The sequence below is a fragment of the Opisthocomus hoazin genome, chromosome 8, assembly GCF_030867145.1.
Source record: "Opisthocomus hoazin isolate bOpiHoa1 chromosome 8, bOpiHoa1.hap1, whole genome shotgun sequence".
Taxonomy (NCBI): Eukaryota; Metazoa; Chordata; class Aves; order Opisthocomiformes; family Opisthocomidae; genus Opisthocomus; species Opisthocomus hoazin.
This window is the reverse complement of record NC_134421.1, coordinates 29,310,497-29,335,720: the sequence shown is the minus strand read 5'-3', so window position 1 is coordinate 29,335,720 and position 25,224 is coordinate 29,310,497. Positions and strand designations below refer to the sequence as shown.

At 39.6% G+C, this 25,224-nt stretch overlaps 1 protein-coding gene across 2 annotated transcripts in view; it reads right to left on the bottom strand.

The window, feature by feature from the left end:
- The window catches only part of PAWR (pro-apoptotic WT1 regulator), a 91,413-nt gene that overhangs the window by 5,859 nt on the left and 60,330 nt on the right, over positions 1–25,224 (bottom strand). For both annotated transcript variants that reach the window (XM_075429342.1, XM_075429343.1), the window contains exons 3-5: positions 15,953–15,987; positions 5,225–5,372; positions 3,709–3,813 (exon numbers count right to left, since the gene is read on the bottom strand). In XM_075429342.1, the coding sequence (XP_075285457.1) occupies positions 3,709–3,813; positions 5,225–5,372; positions 15,953–15,987 (288 nt within the window). The remainder of the gene's footprint in view (positions 1–3,708; positions 3,814–5,224; positions 5,373–15,952; positions 15,988–25,224) is intronic.

Below are 25,224 nucleotides of genomic sequence, written 5' to 3'. Positions count from 1 at the left end.
GGGTCATTTCAGAAGTGCATGCTAGACATACTGTGTTTAATCGATACCATGATTTTTAAAAGCCTCTTCAGTTTGCCAAGCCAAAACCCACAGCGCAATGCCTTTGCAATTACTCTGTTGTTTTTGTAATGTGGAATCGAGAAATTGCTAGCAGAAATTCCTCTTTGCCTCACAGAAGCAATGCTGCATCACAGTATGAGTGACTTCCAGGAAAATCATTTGACCACTCCGACATCACAGATACAAGTGACTTCAACATCTAAACATGAAAAGTTTTGGTGGATACCTACTACAAACGTAGTTCACTATGTAATGATAAGAAACACACTTTGTTTTCTCTTGTGCCATTCAGATGAATAATCAGATGGAAGGGACAACACTTTCAATAAAATTATATTTTTTAGTTCAGTATACATAATATTGTGTTTGAACTTATTCACCTAGCCATCAGATGCCTCAATTCAAGCTTATCTAGTAACTTTCTGTTTAAAACACCTGTAATTTGCTTAAAATAAAATATTAAAAGTTTATGAATGTTTATGCTGCAAAAGTAACATTCCAAAGCTTACTACAAGTAAGAATTTCTTGAATATAAGCCAGAAAAAATAACTACTGCAGTTTAAATATCTAAAGAAACAACGGACTGAGAGATGCAGATGGTTTTTGCCACTCTGAAATTTAGTTTCTTATTCAAAATTACAACACTGATTTATGCTTACTAGTAATAAAGATGCAATAGCAGGAAAGCTCGGACCTCACACACCAAAGGAACCGATAACTACACAACGGACACTAATTGGATTGTAAATCCTCACTGACATAGACTCTTTCCAAATACACATTTAACTATAATGACATCTTAGTGAGGTCAGAGATGACCAAGTGTAAACTAGTTGACAGCTGAACTTAGCCTACAAATATTTAAATGTCTTGAGATGCCATTCCTTTCAGACATTTGAGGGTTTTATGAAGCAATCATTACCCCTTTCTTACAAAAATATGTGGCACACATACTCTTAGTGGCTAATGTACTGGAGTGAAAGAATGCAATTTATGGCAGAAAGTCTTCTGTTTCGCAATATAAATGCAACTCATGTTCTTTAAGTATCTTTGTGATGTACTGACTGATGTCAGTAAAATTATATTGTTACATTAAATAAATATATTTACTTAAACTGAGAAAAAGTCTGCCAAAAAGTTTTCAGGATTCTTTGAAGTGTAAGACCAGATCTTTGCCAATGAAGAATGCATCCATGTTTATGAACTGACTGAAACTTCTAGAATGAGCATTTCTTTAAATCTGAGGGCTGAGCAGTCAGAAAGCTGTGCAAGAAAATAGCATTTTAAAAAAATTTTAGGCTCTTTGACTTGAAAGTCTTTCCATGCCTGTGCAACTTAAAATGCAGTAACTGCATAATTTGATTAATAGAAAAGATGGAGAAATACCATGAATGCGTAGACGGTCACATTTATAGACTCCTATTTAGGTTACCTACCAGTAAAACCTTTTAAGAAGATCTCTGCATAAGGTCACTAAATGACATTTAGTCCTTGGGACATCCTTTTATCTGAGCAGAAGGCTGAAGATCACAACTGTTCTTCCATGCAAAGCATCCAATGCTGGTGCCAGGTCTACAGAGTAACGTTCCATGAAGAACAGATAGATTTACAAGAGCTGGCTCTCATGATCTCAGTTATGATAATAAACCTTAGGCAAATACGACTGCACTATAAACTTCCATAACCTTCTATCACGGGAATGATGCAGTATTTCTGTAGCTTTTCTTAATATTCTAAAGCTTTCCTCTTTCTAAATCCACATGGATAGCCAATACAGAAGCAGTCATAAATCCAAGAGCTATCAAAAGAGTAAAACTGCATCTGTTTTAATGAAAACATCACTTGAGACATGGGTTCAAACTTTCGTAAGACGACAAATTATTAAGCTGGTCATAAAGTCAAAAGGCAGCTATTGCATCATTAAGAAAACCTCAAGGGATGCAAACACAAGTAACTTACACTGCAATTAAGCTAACAGACAATGTTATAGCTATGATAAATGCTGACCTTGTGGAGCAAAAGAAAGAAAACATTCTCTTCTGCATTTAAGAGAGGCTCCCTAGGGAGCACCAATAAGGTGGCTTTGTATATCTCATGGAACCGTACTATATAAGTAATTTTATAATAAAGAAGTTTTTGGAAGGACTATATTCTGTTTTATGTTTTCTTTCCATACAACAAGCAGAAATTGCCATCATACTTCAACACAGGCAAGGCACAGGCACTTCACTGCAAATGTTCAAGGATGGTTTCTAGTCAGACACTCGGTGGAATGAATTTAGGACACCATAGTTCAAATCCAGTAGAAAAAAATCTACATTGTTTCTGGAACAGCAAACCTTGCAAACAGTCATGGTCCTAAAACACAAGCTTTCAGTGATTTAGGCTCTTTTTATTTGTTCTTTTTGACCTCTGAGTCAGAAAGTCAGGTGTGACCAGCAGTATTAAGTTGCTTTGCCATCCATTATGTAGAAGGAATGAACACTTGCCTTGACTGTAATACAGTCATCAGCTTAGATGTGACATATTCTTTGGAGAATGGAAGAACGGCTTAACGACCAATTCTTCAGTAAAGATAGAAATCTCTCCAAAACAGACAATACTTCATTTATCCTACAAATTAGCTTCCAACCTTCTTTATTAAAAAAAAGGTACCTGTCTTAGAATAATCTCAGATACTTTAGTCCTCTAGATTAGTTTGCAAACTTTTTTGTCCTCCTTTGCTACAAATGAATAGTGAAAAATGAGTGTTTGCCACCATGCACACAGAGTTATTGCCACCCTTCACTGCTGGACTGACCAAAGCCAGTTCTGAAATTTTTTTCTGAATTTTTATGGCAATGTCTGCACTGGACCAGCAGAAGCATTTCCCTAGTATATCCAAGCTCTGCACCTCAGCCAGGAAGTGCAAGATGAGGTCACTAATTCACTCTGTGAAAGAGTTCCAGTCTGCCCTTAAAACTGGGACTTGTTAAAACAGGTATCTTCTATCAGCTTCTCATCCTGTCCCATTCCCAAGCATGTCTCACTCTTCTACCCCCTCTTCTCCTGCAGACACACCTTGCCCGAGTAACGCTAGCTCAAGCCTCCTGCCGCCTGTCTTGTTCTGCCTTCACTTTGGGATCAACAATAAAGAGCATGAGAACATGTGGCAGAATATAAAGCACTTACTCCAAAATCTTTCTAAGATCATCTAAACTATTATTAGTAATTAAAAGCTGACTAAAATGAAATTAAATTTATAATTACTTTGTCTAAGAACGGTTCTGGGCAACAATTTATTGAGAAACCTGTCAAAACACCAACTTAATTATTTCCTGGTGTACTACGTACTAAATTTGGGAAGAAGCAGCAGTAGAGAACTCTTGCTTTTCTAACCTTGTTCAACAAACACTCATAGCAACAAGAAATTCAGGTAATCCAGTAACACACAACTTACAGAAGTTAATCACGAGAAACAGAAGTCACATGGAATAAATATATCTATCGACATGCCTGTTGAAAAGTTACACAGATGCAAAAAAACCCCCACACTTAATTCCCTTCTGACCTTGCCCAGTGGATGAAGGTGTCTGAAGAGGAGCACAGAGAATGTAGAGACTTTTATCCCCTCTTTATATAGCACCATATAAGAAAGTACGTGCTTACTCTGTTTAATAGATCGATTTCTTCCTTCAGCTTTCCAATTAGTTCCTCTTTGTCCTGTGTCATCTTCATTAATCTCACATTTTCCTGTCTCTCTTTTGCAAGTTCCTAAAACCACAATACGCAATAAAGTTTGAAACGTAATTTTTGGTTTTAAGAGACAGTTTTAAGTTATTACCATTTAAAACAAACAAAGAAGAACCCCACACGCACATCTACCTATAATTCCTTTTCTACAGCAAGCCAAATCCACATCTTCAAACCCTTAATTCCAAGGAGCTAAAGAATCATGTCTAAGAAAATATTTTACCCACAGCATACCTGCGTGAGAGCTTTGATTCCAGAGATAAGAGTTTTAATTAATATTTAACTTGAGCACGAACCCAAAATTGGATACGGGCCCAAACCAGAAGTAAGTAAACGTAAAGTGTCAGCTTCCAAATTTGTTATATTGGGAGGATTCATCCTTTATTTGTTGCTGATTTTGCTTGGATTTTTTCAATACTGCCACTAACAAGGGAAGAATACTCACTGTCAGATCTATGGGCCTGAATGTGTGAAAAAAATGAAAATGTCCATTAGGCATTCAGTAAATCAGGATTCAGAATACTGAAAGAAAGCCCTTAAATCTTCCTCTATTTTCTGTGTTACTTGCAGTTAAATTATTTCACAACAAAGCTGATTTGGAAGGGATGATGATGGTGTACTTCACTTAAATCAGGCTTCCCAAGTCTTAAAAAAAAAAAATTAAAAAAAAAATCTACAAAATATGCTTTATTTTCACCCTTTCCAAAAAAGATCTATTCAAATTGTGTTTACTTAGTAACTTTCATCCATAGGAATTCCAGAATATTTGGCAAGTTCCCCACAAAAAATCCACTTCAGAGGAAGACAAAGAAACCAGCAATAGATTGCACAGACGACATTATTTAGCAAAATAGTGTCTTAGGTGAAAAAGTCCGCTTTAACATTATTTCATTTTCCCAAAATTCTTTGTATGAAGAATGTCTGAAATAATGAAAACTTTGTTTTAAATATATATATTTTAAATGTTAAAAACTTTAACAAGCAACTGGATTGTAATTGAATTTTGTAATATTTCAGGAGATGAAAAAATCCAAAACAGGAAGTAGATCAGAAACAGGCCTGCCAATTTTATGAACAGCCAGTGAGCCCCTTCTTCCCCTGAGCCGCTTCTTCGCCCAAGTTATTTATTTGCCCTGTGTTGGTGTGTCACGAGGTACACAGGAGAAATATGCAGAGCACCGCTGACTCTCTAAGTATATTACCTGTACCTCAACTATTTCTCACTTATACACCAAATGAAAACTAAACATCTGTGACTAAAAAGTCCACATTCTTCTCAGTCAGTCTGACTCTATACATTTTTATAGACATAACTATCTGTACTTCAAGCATTTAACATTATTTCTATGTATTTTACTTGTAAATTTCCCCATGGAGTTTCAAAAGTGCCTTACTTCAGATGTATGCCATGCAGATGTTAGCTGACACTTACCCTTTCAAGCTCCTCAATCCTCTTCTCCAAAGTGTTACTTGCTACAGAACTGCCAGAAGAATTTGCATCCCTGCTGTATCTGCTGTAAGTTGTCCTGTCCGTTCGGGAGTATCTATTTGGAGCATCGTCTTCTGGTGCATTAGTTGTGCTACAAAGGCAAAGAACAAAGCAGACACCTATTTATACATTTAACAAAAAGACATGATAGCAGTAGCAAGAAGTGCTTTCCAAAGCAGTGCATAGGTCAGTCTGATAAACTGCAGAGAACTTATTTCACAGCTTGTGTTGCTGAGAACTCACTAAATACACTGCCTCAGGGACTCAAATACTTGGATAACGCAGCTCTCGTCACACAGGTAACCAACTTTAAACATATACTTCTACTGACCCTAACTTATTTTTAAAGATTTTAGTTTTATGAACTGTGAGCATTAAAAACCAAGCTAAACAATTTTATTTTAAAAAGTAAAGTACCACTATGGAGTTTAAACCAAGCATCTTTTTAAGAAGATTAAAATATAAAGGAAGAAAAACCATAACATGTCCAAAACATAAGAGGCTTACACATATCAACTGCCTTTTCAGGAACTATGGATATAGCCTGTAAGGAACTGGAAAGCAAATCAGAGTGAGAAAGTGATGCAGGCTAACATGTTAATTTTATGCCATTTCCACATATTTTACTTCAGAATTTGGATACACAGCAGTTTGCCATACCTCAGTTGGCAGGCACTCACTCATTAACTGGTGGCATGGTTTTTGTTTTATATCATGTGTCTGTTCCTTAAAAATCACTGCCATGGAATCTCAACAGATAAGCATTGCAAACGCACATAGGCTAGTTTTTAAAAAGCTTATGGGTTCTCCACTATGACTGCTATGTACAAAAACAGTGATAATTTAAAAATACATACAAAAGTCATGCATTTTCAAAGTCACACATTTAGCAGTGTTCTTCCCATAGCTATTTTCTTCCTAATAGCTATGTTATTTACCTCCAGTGTAGAATCTAATGAATAATTAAGAGCAGCAGAACAGAGTGCCCTGAGACCAGGCAGAGAGATACAGATCTTTCTCTCTTCAATTCACCAAAACCACACTTCTTAGACTTTGAAAATATACAGCTAAACAGCCAAAGACAAAAAAACCCACCCTTGTTCAGTCTTCACGAGGAGAACTTTGAGACTTTCTAAAGCCATCTGGACACGGTCCTGGGCAACCAGCTCCGGGTGGCCCCACTTGAGCAGGGGGCTTGGAGCAGGTCAGGTGCCCTTCAGAGGTCCCTTCCAACCTCAACCAGTCTGCCACTCTGTGAAATCACACAGCTGAAATATGTATCTAATGGTTTTCTAGAGCACTTAGGAAAATAATGAAAAACACTAAGAGTATCCCTACAACCTTTCCTTTCAAACATACAAGAGTGTATGATTAATGTGTTCATTTAACAGTTTTGCATTTCATAACTCTAGAAAACCCCTGCTGACAATGTGCAAATCTGGATGGATGCACTGCAAATCAAAAGCAGGAGTAGCTGGCAAAAGCATGTCTTTTCATAGATATAAATATTTTTTTGCTCCAGTATGTGTGAAGTTTCCAAGGCACACTGACACAATTGTAAGGAATTTTGTAGCTTAATCTTATTACCATATTTAGCACTGTTTATTCTTCATCTGGAAGATTTTTTTTAAACACATTTCTAGGACCAGATATGCATGTTGCAACACAACATAAGAGAAATATTTTAGCTTAACTCTATAAATTCTAGACTATTTAGCTTTCTGAAAGACGTGTTGGTTTGTGGTGTCAATGTCACAAGGACAGACCACACAAAAAAGGCTCAATTTTTCATCACTCAGGAATGAGCCCTTTTGCCAACACTGGAGTATCTCAGCTCAGCTCCAATGAGTGATCTTGGCAGATGCTCCTACAGGAAAGTTAGAAGAAAGAATACCTGGATAGGAAGAGTTTCATTAATACTGAAAATGAAGACATTTTCTGTATCTTCCCTGAAACTCACCCTCAAAAATTTCCTCACCTATTCCACTGGGGAGCAGACCCTACTGAACACATTCCCTTTCAGTTATCAGCAAGTACAAAGGATGTATCATGAAGACTTCTAGGGAATAGCATTTAAAAAAAACACATTTAAGAAGGCATAACACAAGGAATGTGACACACATAGTTCATTATTTTGGCGGTTACAGCCAATGCCCAGTACACAGCAACAGCAAAAAAGGAACCACCCAAGAAACAGTACACATACCTTTTGCAAAAAATGGAATTTTAGTCACCACTTTGCAAGCCTTAAATAAGAAAGGAAACTTACCTGGAACAACAGTATCACTGAACCTCGTGTCTATGCTTTACTATGAGAAAGCACCTATCAACCAGCCCCAGCAAAGATACCTCTTTGGAAATAAGCCTGTATATTTATATATATAAAATCTATTTTATATTTATAAATATGTAACAACAACAATCATCTGTCCAAACTGAAGAGCTTTCTATACCACTAAGAAAACAAAATGGGTTTACGTCTTCTTTTGTAGGAGCGAGGGAGAAGTGTATGCATGAAACAGCAGAACCCATTTAGTTTGAGACTGCAAGTGAAACCTTGCTTCCTCCGCTTCCTAACTAAATAAAAGTTTACAGATACTTGCAATTTGGAAGTTACTGAAGGTATGAAAGAAAAGAAAGCCTACTGTCAGCAGATGTACACTGGGTAAAAGCGGTCATTGGCATCAGCTGAAAAATGATAGGGGTTTGCAGGCTGAAGAAATTTAGTCACTGCTCAAGAATCCAGTTCAAACTATTCCACTTTTTAGCATTCAAGTAACTTACGCACATGATTGTTCCCACACTTGCAGTTGAAACATCTAGCCACAGGCTATGGCTGCAGGAAACAGTATTTTTAAAATTATTTTTCAAGAAGAGTATCTGAGATTGCATTCATAGCCATACACACATTAGAGTGCCCACTTGGAGCGCAGCACATAAGAAGGCATCTGGATGGAAACATCCCTCACTACTGCTTCAAAAGGGCATGTTCGACAAGGTCTTTAACAAAATTCAACTTGTTCCACTAGCCTACCTTCAATTAGCCACTATCAGAATCTCATTTTAAATGTGTATTCCTGTACTAGAATGCTGAAAACAGAAAACACTTTCACAACTTAAGATGATATGCTTTTGAAAATTTTTTATGGCTGTACTTAGATAAAAGTCATACAGCAAAATCAACCCACATCACAGTTTGACTATTCTTGCACAGAAACAAAAGGTTTGTTGCAGAATGTGTTCTAGTCATCTCCTTTAAAACAAAATCAGTTATTCACACAGGGGCAGGTTTAACAGCACTATTACAGAAAGATGGAATAAATGCCTCTTTTGTTCTCTCAAAGTCTTCATGAAGCACTGTCCAAATTACAGCTTCACTCAATTAAAATCTCCCACTCAAAACCGGACTTCATCGATTTCAACTATAACACATTTATTTTTATTGCTAGAATCTTGTAACTATACTTGATTTGGAAAATCCTAATTAATAATGTCACTGCAAACCAGTCAGCTGCTAACAGCTCCCTTGGAAGAATGAGCAAAAGATGGCATTTCCAAATAGGCCACCTCGGACTTCTGACTTCGGTCTCCTTAAGCAGTGGTCATGGCTTTTGGAGCTGAGGTAAGGAAAGGCACTCTTGTCTTCTCTACAGCCGCCTGTCCCTAGCCTCCTCCACTTTTCCTGGCTTTGGCCTTCAGGTGACTGAGGAGGAGACCCTTCAAATGAGCTGACACAGCAACCCAGCAGCCCGGCAAAAGGAAGCCATCGACCTTCAGCCCCAGTGGCTCCCTGAAGCATTGCCCTGCCCAGCTGCACCAGCACCGGCACAAAAGACAGCGAGGAACTGCAGTCGCCTTAACTTAAGACCACCAAAAACTTCTGCAGCAATAAACCCTAAGTGCTTCCGCCTTGTCATAACATCAGCGTTGTCTGAAACAGCAATACAAAAGTCAAGAAAAGCACCTTAAGTGAGCCCTGTGTTTTTTAAGTATTGATACCTGCACAGCAGTGGTCCTAACGCAACAACCTAGATGAGACAGTGCCTCAACAGCCAACCCTCCCTGCAAAACTCCCAAACACAGGCAAGGATGCAAGTCTGGGCACAGTGTTGTGTTCTGCAGATGTATTTTTCTGAATTAGTGAGGCCAAGGTTAGTATGATGGAATGTAAATTGTTATAGTTCAAGCTTTGTAGTAATCTGAAAACACTGAGGATGAGAATCTCATCAGGGCTTTAACATTTCCTTCACAGCACTTCCAGTGAGTGCTCTGAAGCACTAGCTTCCTCTTTTCTTGTGATCTCTTCCTCCTCATTTATTTCTCAACTCTTGCATGAATGTCAAACTAGTCAATACAGGTCTCTGCCTGTTGGGTTCCATATTAGGGTGCTGTACTATCCTAAAATAGGGGGGGAAAAACCCTCTGATATTTTGGCTGGAAGCCATAAAGCTATACCATATTGTATTCCTTTCCACTAATATACAATCTTATAAGGGAAACACACCCCTGAACCACTAAGAGATTTTAATCTAACTCTTTCTGTAAACTGATCCTGTCTGATCTGTCTGATTCATGAACCATGCAAAAATCTTCTGAGTTATTTCCATCTGCAAGGTTTTCTTTTCAACTTAAGACATCTCTAAAAAGGAAGCTAAATTGGTTCAAAAGCTAGTACATAGTCTTAAAAATAAACTGCTAAAACAAATTCTCTCTACTTATAAAAATATTCCTATATCCGCACACATATCCTGCTTTACTGTTACTTGCAAACAAACTTTTTAGTTCACAGAATTCAAGACACATAATTCATGTTTACATGTACATTACACTCAAATATTTGAATAAACAGAATACACTTCGTCATTTTCATGTTCAAGAAATCAGTGATTACACTAACTACATTGACAGTATCAGACCTGAATCAGAAAATCATTCTTACTAGTGGCAAGGTGTTTGTTGCTTTAAAACAACTACTCACAGAGCAGAGCAAAAACTGGTAGACCTAGTTAATAGTAACAGAAGTTTGGAATGGCCAAGATGAGGCCTATCAATTCAAGAAGAGCTTATGGAGAAACGAAAGGTAAGAAAGTTGATATGGGCTATTACCTCTAAAGGTTACCTACACATCTTAATCACATGAAGCTCACAGTCAGGACAGATGGCTGGTCACAACTCCCAAATACACTCATGAACATACCCTGTGGCCTTCATGTCAGTATGACCTTGAAGATTCCGGTCATGCTTTTAATGGATCTTACAGTGCCACTCCAGATCACAACAGAACCATCACTTTCTTTGGAAAATATTGTATGTGGTTAATCATTCAACTACAAAGGAACCCCTACACAAACTTTTGGGGTACAAGTATGAAAAACTTCAAAGTAAATTCAGCAGACAGACTACAGTTATAGATTAAGATACTCATCCCAAACTTTTATTTACTTTACTGCGTAAGGAGACAGGCTCAGTTTGTCCAAGTCAGTCAGAACAGAAGTAGAATAACACAACAGCAGCCAGCAGAGTTCATTTGTAAACATGTCTTTCAGTCAATGGGCACTCAGTGAAATAAGTTTCTCAGCAATGTCATACAAATGTTTAACCATGGATTGCTGCATCCATATAAGGCAAAGTAGCCAGTGTGTCTGATTAAATAGGTAGTAAAATCTGTGCAATTCCTTGAGCCCTGGAACATCATGCGAGAACAGCAATTCCATGAGCCAGGAGGCTGGGTATCACAATGCAGAAATGAAAACAGCTGTATGGGAAGAGAAAGGGAAGGTACTGGAAGCCCAGGATGGTATCAGTAACCCAGGACCAGAAGTCAGAAGAGGACAGAGAATGGAGACAGAACAGAGAAAAAACAAAGACAGAAACATATCAAAGAGAAGACTAGGACCTCAATGTTAAATATAAGGATCTACGAGAAAGGGGGAGAAAGAGGAAAGGTGTCTAACTGGGCTAGGAAATGGAAGCCAGTGAAGAAAAATGCTGAGATGAAGAGATGTCATTTCTGACGAGGAACAACTGGGGAAGAGGGAGAAAGCAAAAGATAAGGAGCAGCAGTAAACATGGGGGAAAACGGCATGAAATTTTCTGACAAACAATACGTTCTTCCTGGAGCAGAGAGTCTATAACAGAGCCCAAGAATTTAGGCAAACATTATCTTTTCACTTTTGCTGTCATATGCCTGTAAAGTTTACTAACTGTCTCCTTTCCCCACCCACAAAGTACTGCCCACTTGTTGTCAGAGTAGCACAAGTAATGGTTTCAAATGGGATCTCAAAGTGGTTGTCCCTACAAGAGAACATGCTTTGCTCTCAACTTGCTTTGAAAACCTACAGGGCTACACCCTAAACTGTTAAAAGCACAGTAACTTGAACATACTTGAGCCTTCGAGCAGCTTATGGTCTCATTTCAGCCTTTTGCCATTCACGTTCCAGTACTAGGTGTCATCGCAGAATGGCATTTTCATTTTCCAAAGGACTTCTGCTGCATTTGGGACATAAGGGAGATCTACACCACAGTGACTGAGAATTACTGTGGAGGAGGCTGCTTCCTCTAGGATCTTCCCATACTGCAGATGTTGGAAGGGGCAAACAACCCAAACGTTGCCAGAACAGAAGCGGACTCTGGTCCCAACTCCTTTGTTTAGCGTTCACACCAGAAAGCGAAGCCACTGGGAGCCATACTTTGTTCAAGTACTCTTACCTGAAAAACTACTTGGGAAGAGGTTAGAAATTTTCAAATACAGAGGAAAATCAATAGATACTGTTAACTCTTATCACAGTGGGTACTGGGTCTCTATCTATAAAATATCAGCTACTGTATACCTCATGAAGGCACAGTTAGATTAAAACCCTCTTAGTATTCGTGAGCACTGGGCACTGTGCTAACCTCACAGGAAAAGAATCCTTTGTTTTCAACATGAGGTTTGAAGACTATGCAATGAGTAAGATCGGTGGCAAGATACATAACAACATATTGAACAGCAGCTCACAGCAAGTCAGATTCCTCCTGAACATGATGCTAGTCCTGAGGGAGAAAGTTCACAAACAAAGAATGTACATCCTACATATAACCAAAGCTGACTGGACAAAGACTGCACAAACAAGTCTTATTTTAGCATGTTCTAGCTCTGGAGTTTCCTATTTTTGCAACGCTAATGAGAAGAATTAGCTTATTTTCAAATAAGCTACAAATGTGATTGCGTAAACTTCTATTTATTACCACTCTGCACACAACCAAGTTTCTGCAAATGAGTGAGTATATACAGCATGTGAACAGAGTAAAGATAAGGTTTATGAAAAGCCACAAAGCACTATGACACACACCACTAAGTATTTGGCAGATACAAATAACAATGAAATTCTGAACAGGGACTAAGAGAAAGTGGAGACTGAACTAAAATGTGTTGGACTAATAAGAAAGTAATCATGAAATTATATAGTTACTAAGGTTGTGACAGTAAGTCCACCCATTCTGCAATGACAAAGTGATTAAAAAACCCATAAACCTACAGCAATAAAAAGCATCACCCAACTAGTTTTATGAGAACCCAGGAATATAAATACAAAAGACAGCACCACGATAAGAAATCTAAAGCATAAGAGGATAGTTAATTATTTTTTACAATGAGGGTGGTGAGGCACTGGAACAGGTTGCCCAGAGAAGCTGTGGATGCCCCCTCCCTGGAAGTGTACAAGGTCAGGTTGTGTGAGGCTTTGAGCAACACAATCTAGCAAAAGAAGTCCCTTCCCATGGCAGCGAGTTTGAACTAGGATCTTTGAAGGCCCCTTCCAACCCAAACCATTCTACATTTCTACAGATGAACAGGTCTTTAAGGATGTATTCCAGAGAGCGCAAGAGCTCTCGATCCCCAAGTGTAAAAAGTCGGGCAGAGCAGGGAAGAGACGGGCATGGCTGAGGCAAGAGATGCTGGTCAAACTAAGGAAGAAGAGGGAACTGCACAGGCAGTGGAAGCAGGGACTGGCTTCCTGGGAAGAGTATAGGGAAGCTGCCTGGTTGTGTAGGGATGGGGTCAGGAAGGCCAAGGCACAGCTGGAGCTGAACTTGGCAAGGGATGCAAAAAATAACAAGAAGTGCTTCTACAGGTATGTCAGCCAGAAAAAGAAGGTCAAAGAAAGCGTACCCCTGCTCATGAGCGAGACCGGCAAACTGGTAACAGCAGATGAGGAGAAAGCTGAGGTACTCAACAACTTTTTGCCTCAGTCTTCACTGGCAACCTCTCTCCTCACCCCTCCCGAGTTGATGGATGGCATGAAGGAGACCAGGAGGGTAAAATCCCTCCAGCTGTAAATGAAGACCAGGTTCGGGACCTCCTGAAGAACCTAAACGTACAGAAGTCCATGGGACCTGATGAGATGCATCCCAGAGTCCTGAGGGAACTGGCTGATGTAGTTGCCAAGCCACTTTCCATGATATTTGAAAAGTCATGGCAGTCAGGGGAAGTCCGCAGTGACTGGAAAAAGGGAAACATTGTGCCCCTTTTCAAAAAGGGTAGAAAGGAAGACCCTGGGAACTACCAACCTGTCAGCCTCACCTCTGTGCCTGGGAAGATCATGGAACAGATCCTCCTAGAAGATATGCTAAGGCACGTGGAGGCCAGGGAGGTGATTCGAGACAGCCAGCATGGCTTCACCAAGGGCAAGTCCTGCCTGACCAACCTAATGGCTTTCTATGATGGTGTAACAACAAGAGCGGACAAAGGAAAACCAATGGACGTCATCTATCTGGATTTTTGTAAAGCCTTTGACACGGTCCCCCACAACATCCTTCTCTCCAAATTGGAGAGTCATGGATTTGATGGGTGGACCATTCGGTGGATAAGGAATTGGTTGGATGGTCGCAGCCAAAGGGTAGTGGTCAACGGCTCAATGTCCAGATGGAGACCAGTGACGAGTGGAGTCCCTCAGGGGTCCGTACTAGGACCGGTGCTGTTCAATATATTTATCAATGACATGGACAGCGACATCGAGTGTACCCTCAGCAAGTTTGCAGATGACACCAAGCGGATGACACTACGCCAGAAGGACGGGATGCCATCCAGAGGGACCTGGACAAGCGGGACAGGTGGGCCTGTGTGAACCTCATGAGGTTCAACAAGGCCAAGTGCAAGGTCCTACACCTGGGTCGGGGTAATCCCTGGTACCAATACAGATGGGAGGGATGAAAGGATCGAGAGCAGCCCTGCTGAGAGGGACTTGGGGGTGCTGATAGACGAAAGGCTGGACACGAGCCGGCAATGTGCGCCGGCAGCCCAGAGGGCCAACTGTGTCCTGGGCTGCATCAAGAGAAGCATGGTCAGCAGGTCGAGAGAGGTGATTCTGCCCCTCTACTCTGCTCTGGTGAGACCTCACCTGGAGTACTGCGTTCAGCTCTGGAGCCCTCAGCACAAGAAGGACATGGAACTGTTGGAGCAGGTCCAAAGGAGGGCTACAAAAATGATCCGAGGGCTGGAGCACCTCTCCTATGAGGACAGGCTGAGAGAGTTGGGCTTGTTCAGCCTGGAGAAGAGAAGGCTGCGGGGAGACCTGATTGCAGCATTTCAGTACTTAAAGTGAGCCTATACGAAAGATGGGGGCAATCTTTTTAGCAGAGACAACAGTGACAGGACGAGGGGTAATGGTTTTAAACTAAAACAGGGTAGGTTTAGGCTGGATATAAGGAAGAAGTTGCCCAGAGAGGTAGTGGAGGCCCCATCCCTCGAAACATTCAAGACCAGGTTGGACAGGGCTCTGAGCAACCTCATCTAGTTAGCGGTGTCCCTGCTCACTGCAGGGGGGTTGGACTAGATGACGTCTAGGGGTCCCTTCCGACCCAAAACTTTCTATGATTCTATGAACTCTGAGGGGTGGAAAATGCACTGGTGAAGACTAGATAATTGCAGGTGCTCTTTGCACTTACTTCTACAGCCAGCATGTATACACACAAGTGAACTGACCACTTGCACCTTTTACCTAAGTAAAGGATATCTAAAAGAGAACACATGCATGTGTAATTTTGTTTACACAAATGCCTTGCTTTAGTTGATGTATTTTAGACCTCATGTTACCATTACATTTTCCTAATAATTGTGATAGCTGTGTCAATATCAATTCCACGTGGGCAAAAATTTCACACACTAGTGAGGTGCATCAAGACCTTCCGAAATTTTTTCCTGAAGAACCTGAGTAATGACCATGGTAATACTTGGCTCGAAAGACAAACAAATAACAAAGAGGACATGCTCCATGTGGGCAGCATCCCCTACAATCGAGAAAGTAGTATGACAAATCCATAGAAGTTTCTTTCAATATTACTGCAGAGAGCAACAAAATTATCCTCCTGTATTAAACTTCAGAAGACAGTGGTTCATAAACTAACTGTGAAATTACTAGCTCTTAAGTAATACGTAGTCAAGGTAGACATTTGCTTGGGAACTGTTCTGCACTAATAAGACCCAGAAAAATACCAGGTGAATTCATTTTAAACCAGTAACGTAATACAGGGGTTTGGATAAGGTTGCTGCCTCTCTCAGGTCCTGACCCCAAACTCAGTCTACATATCTACAGTAACGATATCATGGCCTCTACTACAAACACCCATTTAATCAGCTTTATTTCCGGCAGAATTATACAGGTAAAAAATGTGTTGTGTACAAAGATCTCATACCTTTTATACCTGCTGGAAACCATCCTGGAGGAGTCCTAAAAGAAACAGAAAGGAAAAACTAATTAACATTTTCTTGTGTTTGTACTTTCAAAATACTTTATCACTCCATAGAAAATGAAGCCTGCAGTCAAGAGCAGGAGGCCCACGCCTCAAACAGCTGCTGTACAACTCAGGTTTGCACTATTTTGCTGTCAGGAACAGACAGGATACCAGGATTACTGCTTCTGAACATCAGCTCAGAACCCTGAGCTGATGTTCAGAACGACAGCTTCTGGTTGCATTTTAAAACTGGATGCTCTTACTCCATCCCCCAGCATCCAGAACATGCAGCTTATCAAACACAGTACACACCCTGCCACCAACACACCTCCACTGCCACTACTAATACAGTCATGGCAACCACAGCTCCGCTCTTCACCACGCTAACCCAGTTGCTGCGACCTGGCTCACCTCAGTTTCTCTCGGGCTAACTGACATGGTCTTCCCCGGCATCTGCTGCTAAGCAGGCAGGCTACAAGTCTGTACGCAGATGTTTCGTGCACTCAGACTTGTCAAGCTACGGTAAGTCAATATTTAGATCATTGCTTTCTAAGCACCTGCAGAGGATTAATGCGTTTTGACTACAAACTTAAAGAATACTCTGCATCTCCTATGACTGCTATTTGGAAACGATACTAACAACTGAGATAGCGACAAACAGAACACATTTTAAGTAAGAGTACAAATTTTAAATATGAGTTCAACAGTGCAAGAGCTGTACATCTGGCCTCTCAAAGATACACACATGGATTACTTGCAGACTACAAGTCTTGCATTTTTTCTATCTTAAGGTAAAGAATTTCATTACTTTTCAGATTCCCACAAGGCAGTAAGATGTTTTTACTACGATTATGTTTTGTTGGGGGCTTTTAGTTTGTGGGGTTTTTTTTTTAATTTGAAAAAAATCCATTACACTTTTATTCTGGCTCTGTGAAGATGGAAAAAAGAACAGTGGGGAAAAGGACTCATTTACTGTTGCACAATTCCAAAAAAACATTGACGAATTATGTACAAATAAGAAAACCTGAAAGAATATAATAATTAATATAATATAAAAAATAAAAACATAAAAATAAAATTAACATACTAATGCTATGCTTGTAGCTTCCCAATTCCAGTATGATCACATAGAAAAATTAAGACTTGTTTCAACTGGTAAATGATGGCTCAGATTAGACAGAGTAAGTCCACAAATATTTTTTAGGATGTTGTAAGAACACCACGAACCAATTATTTTATTAGTCACAGACAAACCTCCCCCCAGCATCAGCAAATATTAAGTAAAAAGTCAAGAAAGATTATTCAAGGAGTTAATAAACTGCACAATTGCCTTTACTGGAAAAAATAATGGCAAAGTATGAAATTCTGTCCGTTTATGACACTGAATGCAGACGAAAGAATAAATGAGTTCTCAAAACAAGATGCAATAGAAATTCCATCCACTCTGAAAATCCTACAAATCATTACACTACCTTCACTGATCAGTGCATTAATGTCCTTGTAAGTAAACAAATAAGTTAACATTATTTTCAATATTAGAAAATAAAGTTGACAAAAATATTTGTATTACAGAAACAAAACTTGATCTTAAAGTGCATTTTATTTTATGAAGCATTTTCAACTTCTGCAATATGTGCTACACTTTCCCTGATATAAGCAGAAGAACAATATTCAACGAAGTTAAGTCATGGGAATTATTTAAAGAAACCCACAAAGTGGTGTACTTCTAACACTGGTAACTATTTTATCATTGATGACAGCATCTGAAAAGTAGCAATCCACAGCTATGAAACAGCAATCTAACTTCACCTCTAAAAGGGCAAGGAAACAGAATTTTAAATGGTACCGATGCTATTTTTAAAGTTTACTAAGGGTATGTTATCTTTGAAAGGTCATGGCAGTAGGAGGAGGTTTCTGAGGAATGGAAGGGAGTCAATGTCATTCCTGCCTTCAAGAAGAAAGATCAGGGAACTACAGGCCAGTCCCTACCTCAGTCCCTGAGGAGGTGATGGAACAAATCCTGAAGCACAAAAAAGTGGTATCACCATGGATACATGAAGGGGAAATCATGTCTGACTGACCTGACAGCCTTCTACAATGAGGTGACTGGCTCAGTGGATGAAGGGAGAGCAGATGATGTTTATCTCGACTTTAGCAAGGCTTTCAACACCTTCCCATATAACATGTACAAGCAAACTGCTGACATGCAGATCAGGTAAGTAGACTGTGAGAGGCAATGAAAATTGACTGGACTACCGGTCTCAAAGGGTTATAAACAGCAGCATGAAGTCCAGCTGGCCACCAGTCATGAGCAGTGGTTGATACAGGGGCCAGTACTGCATAACGTCTTCATTAATGACCCAAACGGTGGGACAAAGTGCACCCTCAGCAAATGTGCAGACTACACAAAACTTGAATGAGCAGTTAATAATACATCAGACAGTGCTGCCATGCAGAGGTCACTGACAGGCTGGAAACAGGCTAACAGAGACCTCACGAAGTTCAAAAAAAGTGAAATGCAATGTCTTGCACCGGGGGAGAGATAATACCAAGCACCAGTACATGCTGTGGACCGGCTGGAAATCTGCTGTGCAGAAAAGGACGTGCGGGTCCTGGTGGGCACCAAGCTGAACATGAGCCATCAGTGTGCCCTTGCAGCAAAGATGGTCAATGGCATGCTCAGGATGTGCTGCCAGCAGGTCGAGGGAGGTGATCCTTCCCTTCTGTTCAGCCCTGGTGAGACCATAGCTGGAGTGCTGGGTCAAGTTTTGGGCTTCTCGGGATGAAAAAAACATACTGAAGAGACTCCAGCAAAGGGCCACACAGATCATTAAAGGTTTGGACATATGAGGAGAAGCTGAGAGTTCTAGGAATGTTCAGCTTCGAGAAGCGAATGCTCAGGAGGTATCTTGCCAAGGTGTACAGACACCTGATGGGGTAAAGAAGACGGAGCCGTACTCCACTGTAGCCAGAGAAAAGATGAGAGGCTATGGACAGAAACAGAAATATGTGAAATTCAACTTAAATATAAGAAAATACTTTCTTGCTGTGAGATTAAACACTGGAACAGGTTGCCTAGAGAGGTTATGGAGTTTCTATCCATGGAGATACTAAAAGTCCAACTGGTGACAGTCCTGAACAATTTGCTCTAGTTGACCCTGCTTTGTCCACAGGGGTTGGAGTAAAGACTTCCTGAGATTCCCTCCAGCTTTAGTGACTCTGTGCTTCTGCTCTACTCGTCTTGTGTGTTCCATCTGCATTCTCTCAGCTTAGTGAGTTTAAGTGAACACACACCTAACATCTAGCAGCTTCAGACGATTTCATTCTGCCCTCTAATATTGTTATCTAGGGACTTGCCTATCTGAACAGAGGACTCTAACAGCCTGATTTTTAGCTTTAAGACAATCAGAAATAACTGACAAGGTGATTTGACTTATGTATGTGAAGAAATTCAAGTAGTTTCACCTAATACATTAAGACACATGTTCACTGTATATGAAAACTGAAATGCCGATTCAGTAAAAGCAGTCACAGCTCTTGGTGGTGATGGTCTCAGAAACATCCTGATTGTCCCATTAGCCACAGAAAAGTGATTCAATTCTCCTTTTAAGCTTGGATGAAGAAAGAGAGACACATAGCTGACTGGGTCACAATTTTGCCCAACTGTCTGCAAATACAAATCTTGCCAATAAAGTAACAACTCTGGGCTCTAAGCTTCCTCAGCTCTTGTTTTTTACATTACTTCTTTTTTAGGAAGATGATGAAGCCTTGAGGTTATGCCCATGCTTCCTGATGAACATAAGATTCTGCTTACAGTGAAAGGCAGAATTCACGATAAAGGGAGCATTTGCAGGTGACACTGCAGTCTAATGAAGCACACACATCCCTGTACAAAGAAATCTCTGGATCCTGGACGCTTCTTTTATACGGTAGACGCCAAAGGGATGCAATGTATGCATTATATACCCTCAAATTTGCTAAGACCTTCTGATATAGCAAATGCAAATATAAGCTGTAAAGCAATGTATATACATAGATTTGTACATTTACCTCAACAGGAGACTTCTAAAAGTTTGTCAGTACCATTCAGAAAAGCCAGTTCTTCAAAAAAAGAAAGCTGGGAAAGCAAACAATGCACAGGAACAAAATACATGGCAAATACTCTCATTTGCGACAAATGACAGCTGTTAAAACTAAAAATAAACAATTAACAAGCCCTTTGTAACAGATGTTTCTACAGCAAGTATTAGTGGTTTTTATTTTTGTATTTAAAACTAACTACGAACAAAAAGTTAAAAATACTCACCTGATGCATAAAAACAATTTCCTCTGATAACCAAATTAATACCGCAGATTTGGTAAATTGTTACTTTTATTATTTTGGAATCACTAATGCAAATGCAAATCAATCATTCTTTAAGGTGATGATGCAGCCACCAGGAAATGCATTGTTTCTCTCTGTTCTCATGTTATGAAATTTATTTTGTGTGTGTTAGTTATCCAAAAATTGCTGGGAATGGGAATATATGTAGTTATACTATAAACACCATTATGTGTCTATTAATCAAAAATGAACCCAAGCACTCAAACTATTCAAAATCTCTTAAAATAAGGCAAACATCACTTATAATTTAAGATCTTGTCTCCTCCACCACTTCTGGAGAAGAGAAGGAAGATTTCTGTTCTGCAAAGAATTAACTTAAAATGAGATGATCAGGCATGTATATAAATATTAATTTACAAATCTCACTTATGTTCTTTAATATTTTTAAACCTAGAGTTTTAACTCATGTTTAAAATACATAGTAATTACTGCAAAAATGATTGATTGTTTATGAGCGATGAAGAGGTCAGTTTACTTAAACGTCTCCCTTTAAAAAAGGAATTCTATTTATTGTCTGTGGAAATCCTGAACAGAAAAGCAATCAGTAATGAAACAATCCATAGCAATTATGTTAATGGTTTCCTTCACACTGGTGAAAAACCGTTGCTGCCAAAATATCTACCAACATCAGCTCTTCATCCAGGGTTGAAATCAAACACACGTTTCAATACAGTATTCACCATACAGCTTTAAAATTACTTGTACTTCTTGGACAAGATCTCTGGCAACTTGTGTTACCTTTTAACAGCATATACTACTTCTAAGAAATTATATAATCGAGTAGTCTTGCTCTTGCTCCATGTCAAGTGGGAGTTAACACTGCAGACTGACGTATGTCAGCATTGCTCCAGAAAATTGGTCATGCTCCCTTTTCGTCATGCCTACAAAAGTGTTTGTACAGCCATATATTAATGCCCGACAGGGTGTGATGGAAGGGTAAATAACCAAGGAAAAAGCAAAGATTTGTCTCACTCCACATGAGCTCCTTCATCTGATTCACCACACAGCCAAACATACGCACACCTGCTGCACAACCGAAACAGGACGTGTAAGGCCAGAAAAGACCATTTCCATTAACGAAACCGTTTACTGGCAATTAAATTTCTGTCAAGCTAGGATGTAAGCAACTTTGCCAACTCCCCTCTCTGCTCTTGGCTAGTCTTGGTAGTTCATTTGGCCAATACAGAGATTACACAAACAAGTCGGTCATCAGGCTTTAAATAAATAGAGTTGTCTGTGTTTACAAGTGTCTGACAAAGATTTCCAGATGTTAAACCAACCCTACCATTACAAATCTGCTAGCTAAAATGCACGAACAAACATTGTTTTTAAATACATACAAACTCTGGAGTCAGCTGGACTATGAAAACGGTTCACTGCAATCCCTTGAAAGACTACTTAAAAGTTTTGCAAACAATTAAAGCAAATTGCTTGGATGAAATCAGGCTGCTAGGGTACGCTGGTATATATACCGGCATGGAGAATACGTGCAGTGTTTTAGAATTTGAGTATATACTAGTGTAAATTATGACTACGTAATGATATTCCTGCAACATGCAAGGTTAAATTTTGACTGAAATTAGGCCATCAAAACAATTTATTTTTTCATATGATACCCAAATATGGGCTCCCTACAAAGTTTCCTACACGTTCTTCAAAATGTAAGCAGATACAACTTGTAGTTCAACCCAGCAGCCAGCAACTAAGCACTAGGCAGCCCCTTGCTCACCCCTCCTTTTGCCCCCCAGCAGTACAGGGAGGCAAAAAGGACAAAAGCTAGAACTCATAGGCTGAGGTAAAGACAGTTTAATAAGACAAAGTAAATACTAACACTACGGCAGTAACAATTATAATAATGAATATGCAAAACAAACTACATACAATACAATTTTTCTCACCACCCGATGACCAATTTGCAGCCAGTTCCCGAGCAGCGACTGCGGAAAATCGCGAATTTTGTGAAACTCTTGAAAAAGACCGAACTCCTGCAAAAGTTCAAACTCACAACCAAGAGAGGATCTGAACCCACAGAAATGAGAAAGAGCAGATTCCTGTCCCCTGGCCCATCCCATTCATGAACTGAGCATGATGTCTATGGTATAGAATATTTTCATTACCCAACTTGGGCTCGCTGCCTGGCTGTGCTCCCTCCCAGCTCCTGCACCACCTGCTCATTAGCTGAACATGGGAGACTGGATAAAAGTCCTTGATTTCTTAGCAACAACTGAAAACATCAATGTTATCAACATTCTTCTCGTACTAAATCAAAAACACAGCAGCTACTGAGAGGAACATTAACTCTATCCCAGCTGAAACCAGGACACCACTTCATGGAGGAAGAAGGTCTATTGCTGGGGTTTCTTGCCTTTTTACATATAAAGGAACAGGCAGATTCTACCTCTGTCCTGCCAATCAAGTTAACTCCAACCTCCTTCACGAGCCACATCTTGATTAACTACATCTACTCTCTTCTTACATTCAACACAACTTCACATCGCCGTTTCCTTGGAAACGGCAGTTACAGATCTTCTGCTACGCTGACAAAGTTTCACTCAGATATTAAAGCGAGATACCATCAGCATGCTTAACAACTGAAAGGCAGTCTGATCCTAATACAAACCAGAAATAACTGCAGTTGTGAAAAGCAGAAGAAAGAAAGATGAAATACGCTTCTCCCTCTTCCCATCAGAATTCCACAAAAGCAAGCATCTCTCAGGAGCAACAGAGTCACAGAGATACCATTTACCTTCCTCTCCTGATTCTAAATCCCTTGAAAATTTCTGGATGTGTTTTTCATGGGAAGCAACACAAATACAACTTTGCATGGGAATGTGTTCGCTACTCGGGGGGGAGAGGGGATGAACTCTACTCGTTATTTCCACAGAAACCATTCCTTCCAGAAGCACTCTAAAGGTTCTTTCACTCAGCTTAAAGCAGCAATTCTATCACTCAACTACTTGCACTCCTTCTAACTGTGCACTTTCTAGATCTCTACTTGGACAGAATACTCGTACATATAAAACCACCCCAGGCTCCTTCCCCACCCCTTATTCTCCTAGCTGCCAAGATTTTATGTCTATTTCCAAGATTCATTACATTTTATTTTTTCCTGGTGTGGATTTCCTAGAGCTTAAACACTCTTTTCTCACCCAGTAAATCTCTTATATAAGCAGCCATTCTAAAAATTAGCTTTTCTTTCTAAAACTGTTAAGAAAACATGAAGTTATCACCACCTATTAATCAGTTACAAAATAAACTGAAACAGGAACCTGGTAAGATTAAACAAAAACAAAAGCTGTCCTACTGTTCTTAAATAGCCTGACAAAATTCTTAGTATTTTGATCTTCCTTTGATTTGTACTCTGTCAAATTGGAACCAACACATTTTAAAAGAGCCTTAGTTTAATTTACATCCAACTGATCTTTTTAAAACACTCCATAATGAATAACACATAACAGCATAAAACTTTGAGCAGGAAAAAGACATTCTTGTATTCTGGAGATTAAATTCAATTGCCAGAACTATTTTGATACTGTGGCACCCAGATACTTAATTCCAGATCAGCAATACAGAACAACCTCTTCTGCGTGAAGCAGCTGATGCAGACAAGCAAGACCTAACAGTCATAGAGGAAAAGGAAGATACACTCTCTTCACCTGTGCTAAGGAGAGGAAATTTAAGTTTAATATAGCCCCTGGTCACATATTTCTGAAATACTGTGTGATTGATTCTGGTAGGCATTTATAAAAGTGGAAAGACAATGGCATTACAGTCTACACAAAGATGATGTTTTCTCTAGGAAGGAAGTCATAAGAGAAAATACAAAGGTAAGTACATTAATCTCTTAGAGCATCTGTCTATATTTTCTTATTGAGAGAGACAGAGAGACACCAAACGCAAGATCCAAAGACACTACACCTCTCCAGATCTAGAGTAACCTAAAAATAGATTAGGACAGCAACCCAAGTTACCAGTTCCCTAGACTGACTGAATTTCCCAGGCTCTTTCACTGCAGCCCATATGAATTCCACGCATCTCAAACAGGCTCCAGGCAGTCTCTTCTACCTCTTGACTATGCAACCCTTTGGGGAGAAAAGCTATTCCGTTTCTTTTTTCGAAAGGGAAATCTGGAAACAGGTCCTTCTCTGTGATGTGTGTGTGCTTATGGGCTGCAGATGAACGAAGCCTCGATGAAGTACTGCACATCCAATATGCACATGTGCAGAGCCTGTTCAAGGGCATGGTTCAAAGGCACTCGAGTGCCTCAAAGCAGAGCCAGCCAGGCTGCAGCACGGGTAGCAACGTCGAAGTCTGCCGCAAAGACATTCATTCTATCCTGACCTACTGAAATACACTTGCACCATGTTCCCAAAAGTAGGCTGTAGTACACACACTATCTGTTTCTAATCACTTCACAGGATAAAATCCAGCTATTCCAACTACTATCTGTCCAATGGTGAAGAAAAAAATCAAATATATTAGTACACCAATTATTAAACTGTGGCACAATTTTAGGTCAGACTTATTTCATATTATGTTAATATAATTTCAGTATCTTAACATACTTTTTGATCTTCTCTTACATAATTTCATAGTTGCAAAGGTATGGATATTTTGTATGAAGAAAAACTTCTTAGAATATGTAAGTTCATGGTGGTTCTTTGCCTATGAACCAAATCTAATGCCTAACTTTTTGGGCTACTTCTTGGCCAATACGGTTTACAAACCTATTTGTATTTTTCTACAGATAAATGGAGAATTTTGAAGTTTATTAGTTCTTATAGTTCACCAGTATCTCTTAATCAGCTTTAAAATAGGTGTTAGTAACACAGAATCACAGAACGGTTAA